General features: G+C 47.5%; 1 protein-coding gene across 1 annotated transcript in view; it reads right to left on the minus strand.

Moving 5' to 3' along the window:
* Window positions 1–9,795, minus strand: part of LOC118785742 (collagen alpha-1(XVIII) chain-like) — a 36,213-nt gene extending 26,418 nt beyond the window's left edge. The window contains exon 1 of the mRNA XM_036540650.1: window positions 8,577–9,795. Within this exon, the coding sequence (XP_036396543.1) occupies window positions 8,577–9,720 (1,144 nt within the window). The 5' untranslated portion in view covers window positions 9,721–9,795. The remainder of the gene's footprint in view (window positions 1–8,576) is intronic.
* Window positions 9,796–10,489: the final 694 nt, after the last annotated feature.

Here is a 10,489-nt window from a genome sequence, read left to right on the forward strand (position 1 = left end):
TTGCACTAAGTGAAAACATATGAGATGTTCCGCTACACACAAGGGCTGTGACCTCCTCAATGGCACACGAATGGAAGCGCTGTACTGGGGCCGTAAATATACTGAAACACGCACACAGGCCTGAGAGAGACAGACGCGGGTCTCTTCCTGAGGGGGGATTACACCTCAAGCGTGGGTTAATTGCACAAGTCAATACCGGGACCAGATGAGATGTAGCTGTGAAGAGGAAACAATAACCCTCTCCGGAATAAATTAAGCAGCTGAGGGGCACCCCTGTTCTCGGACCGCATGGCCACCAGGGTGGTGTGCACCTCAAGCTTGGGCTAATTGTAAAAGTAAATACCGGGACTAAATGGGATGTAGCCAACAGGAGGAAACAACAACCCTCCGTGGAATAAATGAAACCGCTGAGGGCCACTCCTGTTCCTCAGCACAAGTCCACATTCCACGGTGTGCAAATCGATGCTTCACAGACTGGCTGAGCGCTCATTATGCCTGGCAGACTGGTACAGGACTCAGACAGCCCCAAGGCCGGCTGGGCCATTTGTCGGTGTTTGTCAGGCTTAAGTAAATCTCTCTTTGGAATCCGGAGCCTCTGCCTGGTGCTTCCGCCATGGCAGGTGATAAATCGCTGTTGCCGACTCCAGGTGTTTGTTTGGGGTGAAGAGCATCTCCGCACCCCCGAGGCAGAGTGCGCGCCTGCTTTCAGACCTGGCAGAATGGCATTAAAGACGGCCGCGCATATTTTCCAAACTCCATCACAGGTTTGCTGCGGAGACTCACTCGCTCGCGCACGATGCGGCCGGCAGCGAGGGGTAATTGATTCCCTGGCAGATTAGAGCTGAAATGGAGTAATGAGGGAGAATGTGGGAGCATCTCCGGGACACGCTGTGCTCTGACAGGATCCTGTTTCTGCAGATGGAGGCACTCCGCAGCTTTTCACACTTTAACGTGATTCCTCTACGATCAGATCATCTGATTTTCAAATGAATCTGCCAAAATTCAGCGCGTGTTTGCAGCCTGGCATCTGTGTGATCCGTGCTGTGTGTGTGCAGGCATCCTAACACAGCACTCGCTGGGACACACACACCACCTACTCCACGCAGCAGATGCCTGCGCTCTCCCACACCTCTGTGACTGCATCACTGCTGCGAGTGACAGCCACAGCACAGCACAGTCACTGTGGGTGAGGTGGCACTCCTCAGAAACAGATCCTCATCTCAGATGCCAGTAAAATGAGACACCCCTCAAGCCTTGTTAATAGCACACAGCCCCTTATAAAGTCATTCATAAAATATTGGAAGAATTCGTACATCAGTTAACCCATTCAGAGGCAGGAACTGGACAAAAGAAGTCTTCCAAAAGTCATCGAGCTTCACACACGAGTGGCTTTGAGTTCCCCCTGCAAACATCAGAGCATTACTAGGATGGCTGAATATGTCTATGCAGAACATTTTAACGTACAAAATCACCAGAGGCAACTGTGTTTTGACACAACAACAAATTTCCGTTTAATGTCACTGCTCTCAATCAACACCTCCTGTGCTTACAGGTTTTATTTCAGGAAACCTGCTATCAGTGCATTTCCTAAGAGGGGATTTCCTTAAATTGTCTCCACAGCTCTACCGCAGCGAGAGTGAAAGAAAGTCTGATGGCACTTACACTAACCACATCAATCCTGTGTTTGTGCAAGAGCGGGGTGTCGCTCTGTTTAATCAGTAAGGTTATTCTCCACCCTGGGGTTAAAAATTAGCCCGTTAATTGGAAAGTCTATTCAAGCATGAGACTCCTTCTCCTTCTGCTAACCTCTGGCAGCCAAAAAAGTCATCCAGCCAGCGCACCACAGAAAGAGGGGGTTTCTGAATGGCTTTGCAAGGGTTTATAGTTCTGGTCTGTGCTGTCAGTTTATTTCACAAGCTTGACCACAAAAGGAACTTCCATGCTCAAAAAAAGGATTCAATATATACATTTAGACACACGCTCAATAAAAACTGTGTACGTGAGAAAACATCTTCATGGTGTGCATTAACTCTGATCCGGTGAGACTCACAAACCCTTAAAGATTAGGGGGAAAAGTAAGAGAAATGACCAGTGGGAATCTGAGCACGGAACTCCCCGCTTCCAGTCTGACTTGTTCCACAGTTGTCCATGGGAAAATGGGAAACATCTGGAGGAATCCAAATCGCCATGGTGAACTCTGGTCCCCATGGCTACACTCGGTCACCAGTCAAAACATCTCCATGGGGCTCCTGACAATCGCCCCGATTCTTTCTCATACTGTAACAAGCTGCGTTGGTGACGAGCCCTCCAACCACAGGCAGGGGTTTATAGATGGACACAAGGCAGAAGACAGTGAGCTCTGTGTCTTAAACTGGAACCTGAAACTCATGCTAAATGTCACTAGTCTATAAACAGCCATAATTGTATTACTAGAAATTACATTATGAGTGTATCAGTGCAATATTTTATCCTGTAAGCTCATTTTATAAAATCAATTCTGATCCTGCAGTCATTTTTACGATGGAATTGACCTTAAATTCTACTGCAAATACAGATATTCAGTGTACCACGCTTTGCATGTCTTCATTTTAATCACTGTATTTAGGTTGCTTTTAAGTAGTTGGAATCTGTTTCTTTTAACTTCTAATTTTTATTTTGTGAGTTTGCAACATCTGTAAAAGACTTCTGTCTACGTAAAATAATAACACTAGTCTTCAAACATGTGTCTAGCTCATGCTTTTTGAAATGGTTTAAAGATGAAAAGCATTAAATTCTGACTGAGAAATAAACTGCAGTGCTATCATATGGATTTTTGGAATGGAGGATTTAATTTTTGACATAAAATCCCTCAGAGCTTTAATGAGCTCAGCATAACTGGGAGGTCACATTGTGTCAAATCTCTAAGGTTAAAGAGAAAAAAAACCCGGGCTGTTCTCTGTAGCACTTTACAGGACCTGAGAGCAGAATTCCCCTCTGTAAGTGCACCAAGCAAGAGCTTAACTAAACATCCAGCACAGACAGCTGCTTCAAAAGACAATAAATTAGTACAGTATGTGCTACTCTATGAATTTATGGAGAGACTGTATACATACAGTATCCAAGCGTTACTTAAAGATTCTCTGGTGGTAGCACTATGGTGAGCAATCAGAAATCATATTTTGAAACATCCATATAACACTTACAGCAGTTACATCTGTTTAACATTGCCTTAGTAATGGCATTCTAACTCTCTGCATCTGCGGCTAGTCCTAAATCTTAATCTGAGAAGGGAAACCACGCACAAGTGACCCCTGCAAAATATTATTTTAAAATAAATGAAGCTTATAAGAGAAGTCAAGCCATCCAATAGTGGCAGGAGAAAGGGTTGCCATAGTTTCCTAACACCTTTATAGAAGATAAAGCACATGGAATTTGTCTCTTGCCATGTCAATGACACCAGAAGACCAGAGCTGCCTCATTAGGCACAAGCTTTGTCAATCGGTCTGCCAATAAATCCAGAGAGACAATAACTGTGTTAACACCTCCCCCAGGACAGGGACAGACCCCCCCTAACAGCGCCTGACCGCAGTACAATGCAGCCATCCCTCTGGTCTGCCTGCACGCACCCCCCTATGCCCCCCCCCCCCCCCCCCCAGGCAATAAACACAGAGTCACTGGGGCAGGGGTCCCACCTACACTGACCGCTTCCTCCTCATGTCGGACCGCAGCGACACAGCTGCGCTGAACATGTGTTTTCTCTCCAATACAGAGCAGGTTTGAATTCAACCCCAGGGAGCAGCTGAGAGCTCTGAGATCTGATGATGTTAAAGATCCTTTTGCATCAAGCCGGTGAGACAAGACTCACTGAAAATGAGTATGAAGCAGCACCATTAAGGGATTTTCCTCAAACGTGACCACCATCAGCGTAAAAGCAATTTCTACGATGACTTCAAATGCAATGCTTGGAGTGTAGGAAATGGCCAGGGTGCTCTTTAATTAGAGAAACGTCTTTCCTGTAGCACTTCAGAAATCCAGTCCTGCACATCACGTGGATGTGTGTGCTATTCCACTCATGCACGTCCACAGCCCAGCTAAAAATACTCTATTACTTATTATTGAATTGGTCATACCTTACAACTGACATCAGAAAGTTATGTGTTTTTGGCAAGGGGTGTTTTTTTCTTGAAAAGATTTTGCCCATAATTAGACTGAAACTGCAGCTTTGCACCATTTTCAAGGGCAAATGCAGCAAATAGAGTAGCAAAGTGCCAGGCTTCCACCACTCTTATGCCGTATATAACCATTTAATTCTCATGCAGATTTACTGATGTCCTGCTCAGCATGAACCAGACTGCAGTATGAAATCAAATTAAAATGCACTTCAGAACAGCTTCAGCCTGCAATGTATGTATCAGTGGGGCACCCCACCACCCGCGCACACAGCGGGCTCCAAACCCAAAAACATGTAATGACCAGATGTGAACTGCTTCACCCTTCCAGACAGATCCTTTTAACACAGAGGGGTCTCCTTCGCCCCCTCTGTCCCCCCACTGAAAACCATGCAGTCACTTTCCGCTGGTGTAAAATGAAAGGGTAGTTATCTCCGCAGACATGGGGTAACGTTGTGTGCCCTCGCCTTTTGACCCTGAGCGAGTGTGATCTGCCATCCTGTCTGCTGGCAGTCAGAGGCGGCCTTGTTGTGCGAAGAACTGCTAATCCTGTCTACAATCCCCAGGGCACAGCGGACGCAGTCTTCCCACGACTGCCACTCCCCTTTCTCTCACACCCCAACATGGAAACCCAGCCATGATGTGCATGACTCCGTTGTCTATGGTGATCTGCCGCCTGGCGCCTGGTGATAGCAGCCATCCTCCCATCCAACCGCATACCCAAACTCAATGCAAAAACCATGAAAAGAGCCTACAAAAGATTCAGCCCCTAAAAATACACGCGATTAATGTTTTAATATAAAAGCACGCACAGAAAGCTTTAGAATGCTGATAGAGGTACATCGCCATCTCCCTCACCCACACCATGCGTCACATGGTCTGCAGCCACCGCAGGTGTGTGGTGTGCTACCCGTGGAAAACTATGCAAGGTTAAAGCAACAAGGCGGCCGGAGACTCCTGGCGAATATTTGAGCAGCAGCCTACAGCGCTGCGGAGTGTATTGATTTACACTGAGGAAACAGCGGCAGGTTGCAGCACTTCAGCCTGATCGCCTCCACCGAGGCCTCAGAGGACTGGGAGGTGAGGGGAAGCAGCTGTCCCACAGCAGACTAACACTGGCCGATTCTGCGGTTTTCAGAGCAAAACCTATGAACCCTGTCTTGTTCGCACATTGCATAACACCCCAAAGACAGCAAAGGAAAATGAGCACTTCATTACAGCAGGGTGTAGTGAAGCAGTTTCCAAAGTATTGGAGGCCTAAATCCTACAGAAGGACCTGTCAGAGATTGCTTAGCTGTAAACTGATTGGTTACTAAGATAACTCAGGCATTCTGATATACTGTGAACGGTCTGTGTGGCCTGTTAACTTTGTGGCTATTGGTTTTTGTAGGTACTACATTAGATTCGACAGCAGCAGTTGAAAAACAGTAGAGGGTATACAGCAGATGATAGCATTTCCTAACTTTGTCCGCTTATTATTAACAGGTTACTTGTGAATATTTGATCAATATTTTTGAACACATGGCCTTGCACTGCTACTAATGGGTTAATGAAGAAGCCATGTTATGCATTCCCAAAGTCTGCTTTATCACAAGGCACTCCTCTGAGCAACACTGAACAATGCTCATCGAACACGTCGAGCCATGAGTGACGGCAGCCGACAGCAGTCAATAAATGCTGAGAGACACGACATTCCAACCCCACGGTGGTGTTTGCTGTGGTTTGGGGGGGGGCTGGATCAGTGATAAAGCACCTTAAAGCTGTTAATTTCTATACTTTCCCTCTATTCACAGAAACTACAAAAACTTGGCAGGACCATTTAATTCTATGGATATGCAACCATGCTGTGTGATGATTAAAGAGTATCATATTTATTGTTATTTGTCTGGAAGATATTTGAGGCAAGCCTAATCAATTAAAGCCAATGCACCTGAAAGAGTAACCCGATAGGGTCATTTTGTCTTCAGCTACATGTTTAGCACACACTACAAAGAAACCCTACACCTGTTCAGCCACGGGCTTGGCTCTCACCCATCAGTCAATAGCTGGAGAATCTGTCTGTCAGAGGTACTTCTCACTGAGAAATCCCAGTTGGTGCTGCACAGTGTAGGTTTCTGCTGTTACAACCAGAGGGCCTGATATTGAAGGAGCTCAGGGTGTGCAGGACAAATGCCTTACAGCGGAAATGATCACAAGGTATTCAAACAATGCGCTCCAGTGAAGTCAGCTCACGAACATGACGCGAATGAGGCACACAAAGTAAGACACTGTTTAACTCACAAGGTTGTACAACTCACAGTGGAGCTCATCTCTCTTCTACAGTCCGTGAGATCCAGCTCAGTGTCAGACAAGTTATGTCCACTACATGATGTCAATACAGCAAGCCATTGGAAAGATAGAGAGCCCTGAAATAGCCCCACTGTATTTAAGGAATGCTGATATGACACATGACCTGTGGGCGCTATGTCTTTGTGCCACTGAGAAAGAACATTCATAAACCACACACTGCACATTGTGCCAAAAACACAACTATTTTACGAGACTGTAAAACTACTACCTACCTAAAAGCATGCTACGATGAAATGTACCGATAAGGTTCCCTGGAGGACTTCAGCTACATAAACTATGGTGTGAGTGAGGATATGCATGCATGTATGCAAGCTCTCTCTTAAATTAATAACCGATTACTTGAAATGATGTCAGCAAAACAAGAAACTGAATAAAAGCATACTGGTATTCTAGTCTTACCCAGCGAGAGGGAGATACTGCATATTGAACATATGGTCTAACATTCTGCCAAAACACACTTGTGCCAAACTCCAAATCCTGAGGCGCTCGACCACACTTCAGAGCAGAGAAAGAACAGTATGCAATCTCATGACACGGAGCAGTGTCCTTAAACGTAATTAACTTAACTACCCATCAATAATGCACTGCCCTTCACAACAATTAGCAAGAGCAGAACATTTGCAAGATCCATTTCAGCTCTGGGGCTTATTTTTTAAAGGAATTCTCTGCCTAAGAGATCTAGCAATGAATAAAAAAATAAAAAAACAGAATCACATGCACTGCGAGATGCATGCAAAACAAGTCTATCCCAAAGCCATGTCCCGGCTTCTATATTCACAATGAAAATGCTTTGTGTTCAACAGGAACTATTATCAGAAATTCAGCTTTAGTCAGCAGGCAAGTGACAATTTGGACTTTCAGAGTCTCAAAGTACCCTCAGTTTCCAACCAGGTAGTTACCCTGCAAGTTCCTGCAAGAAACCTTGCAATAACTATTTACTTTATTCTCATTAAATGCCTTCTTTATCATTAACAACTTGCAAGATTAACTGAACTGATAAACCTAAAAACAGTGCAGCTTCCCACGCACCAAGTGCTTAAATTGGATTATCAAGGTAATATATTTAGAAACAGAAAACGGTTTGTTTCTATGGAATTCTTCCGGCCAAGATGGAAAATACTGACAACCTTTTCCACTTCAAATCAGTCACCCATATATTGTGTTTGATGAAGGGATTTCCTTATTTTTTAGAAAGTTCATGTCAAGGATAAACTACAATTCAAGCCAAGGAAGCCTGTAAGGTGACACTTTAGCCCCTTAAAAAATACATGCCCACAGTGTATTACAGAATGAATTCCCATTTCCAGGTGCTTCCCTGCCCTCAGTCCACGCTGGTAACATGCTAATGTCAGAGGCTGCTCTCCTGCCTTCCTGCAGAGTGTGGTAAAGCAATTCACAGTAAAAAGTAAGACCGGTACACGGAAAACCCAGTGTGTTTTTGAGCCAAAAACAACTGAAGAGTCAGATCTATGCACGCTGCCTCCGAATGCAAAGCTATAAAAATAACCCCAGCGCAGTACTTTCCTCCCACTATACTTGCTTGATCCAAAACCCAAAAACATAACGCCACTAAGGAAAGGGTGCCCCCAGTTCACCTTGTGTTTTAACAAAGATAACCTTGAATAGATGATATGGGTAAAGCCAGTGTGATACATAAAAAAAAAAAAAAAGCAACATGTGCAACGCTTCTGGAGCTGCGGGTTATTGGTCGCATGCACTGCAGGGGACGTTAACACTGACACATCACATGCAAAAGTGGACACCTGGGTCCAAGCTGTTAAACGAGCTGCAAGGCTGTGCGTGCTTTAATTGAATTCATGCCCCTGTTTCTGCGCGGCAGCAGTGAGGAGGTGGGTGTGAGAGCGAGCTCTCCCCTCTCAGCTCCCCCCTCTCGCTGTGCGCTGTAAGCCGGCTTCTCTCAGCCCCGCCAAAGCGCTGCGGTCCACTCCGGCGCGGCTCGCAGATGGGAGTTTTAGTACAACGTGTCGTTGTTGTCATTAGACAGATGAGGCAGACAGACAGGTGGTGCTGGTTGAAAATGTATCCCCGGGGACGGGATACATTTTAACCCGCCTTTACCTTTCTGGTTACTAACTGAAATGCACCGATACCCATCATCCTCCTCCTCGGGCAGGGAGTGGCACGCCACAGGGAAGCGGCCCTCCTGGAGGAGCGTCCAGCAGCTGTCCACCAGGACCTCACAGGAGCTGCGGCAGGGCAGGGGTGGGGCCAGGCCCGGCGGGCCGCACCTGGGCGCCAGCAGCAGGCAGAGAAACCACTCCAGGCTGTGGTGGCAGCGGGAGTTCAGCAGCCACGCCCACTCCTGCAGGAGCGCCCGCACCTCCTCCACGCTGCTCTGATTGAGGAAATTGGGCACCGCGAAGCTCTCCAGGCCCAGAGCGGCGCAAAAGGGCAAATCGGAATCTAGGACCAGGCAGCGAGGGGCCTCCGGCACGGGCAGCCCCCCGGCTACCAGAGATCGGTCGCTTTTAGTAGAGGTTAGTAAATCACCTGAGACAGCGTATTCCTGCGAATACCCTGTCACCTCTTTATTAGTCGCATTCCAGCTAGAGCTACCGCTGTTACTCTGGGCTATCCCATCCTGTTTAGAGAGATTAAGGCTCTGGATTGACTTGCTGTCAGCACGGTTACCCTCGCGACTAGTAACATTCCCCTGTGCTGTCCCGTTAAGGCTGCCTGGAGCGTTTTGGGAAAGGTCCACCTTCGCCACGCCCACCTGCTTCCCATCATGCACACTGACATTATTTGCCCCTAGCCCTGTGACACTGGTGGAGGTCGTGCCCTCCTGGCTGTCCCCCACAGAGGACCCAGATCCACTCTCCTCCCCTGACCTCACGTTATCAGCTCCAGCTCCTGCACCCCGACCCCCAGGCGTGCCATTACCCGGTTTGGCTCCCCCTGTTTGGACCCCCTGCTGCCTCGTCACAGAGGTGGGTGGTGCAGCGGTCAGCGTGTTTGGGGTTTGGTCCCAGGTTTGCACAATCTTGCGAATCCCGCTGGCCACATCGATGATCTCAGCTCCCACGCCGGCCAGGTTCTCGTCCGGCTCCTCTCCGCTGGAGGGGGACGCACCGGAACCTTCTGGAAGCGTCGGGGGGGCTTCGGTCGTGGTGGAACCCCAGGACCAGAACCAGGCGTCCGAGCGGTCCGCGCACAGCGTCAACAAAAAGGAGAGGCCCAACCAGATCCCAATCTTAGCCATGGTGCTCAGAAGCAGTCAGTCATTCAGCAGCTTGCTCAGGGCCCCTCAGCTGAAACTGACATGCCCACTCCCTCCTCCTGCTCTCCGCAGAAACGCACCCAGCCGGAGAGCGAGAGGGAAAAAGTTAAAAGGGGGAGTGTCTTACCCGGAGGGAGCAGAGGTGGGGGGTGGGGTAAAAACTACAACCACCTCCTTATTGGTCAAATAGCAAGACCTTTCCTCCCTCAGCCGTGTGGCCCCTCCCACCCCAGAGTCACTGAGCTGAAATGTGTGCTTCCACAGACAGAAACCTTTGCAAAAAAAGGTCTGCACTCTAAGTTTGGGTCCCCCGACTTGTGTTGATATCTGTTGCAACTCTACAAAGTACTCTCAGAGGAGCTGAAGAGGAGATCGCAGGATGTACAGAGGAGTGAGAGGAGAATAAAATGCGAAAGCCGAATGTTTCGCATTATGTTTCCCTTGTGCACATCTGTTGTCTGGTTCCTAAACCACCGATGAGGCCGATGAATTATAACCTAAAACTGAAATGTAATTACCAAGGACATCACATGCGAGCCATCACGCTCAAAATCAGACATTTCTTGTGGGATGGGGGTGGGGGGGGGGAGTGTGAGCCAACCTCACACTTGATCATTCCAAATGAATGAATATTTGGAAAATGTTCAGACAGAAATTCACAAGTAGACTTGCTTGCTCAAGCAAACCCCACAGGATGCGTTGTCTGAAGAGCGGAGCTCGTTTTCCTGCGCTTCCGTAATCACAAAAGTAC

Source organism: Megalops cyprinoides, chromosome 11 (assembly GCF_013368585.1).
Source record: "Megalops cyprinoides isolate fMegCyp1 chromosome 11, fMegCyp1.pri, whole genome shotgun sequence".
In the NCBI taxonomy this organism is placed as follows: Eukaryota; Metazoa; Chordata; class Actinopteri; order Elopiformes; family Megalopidae; genus Megalops; species Megalops cyprinoides.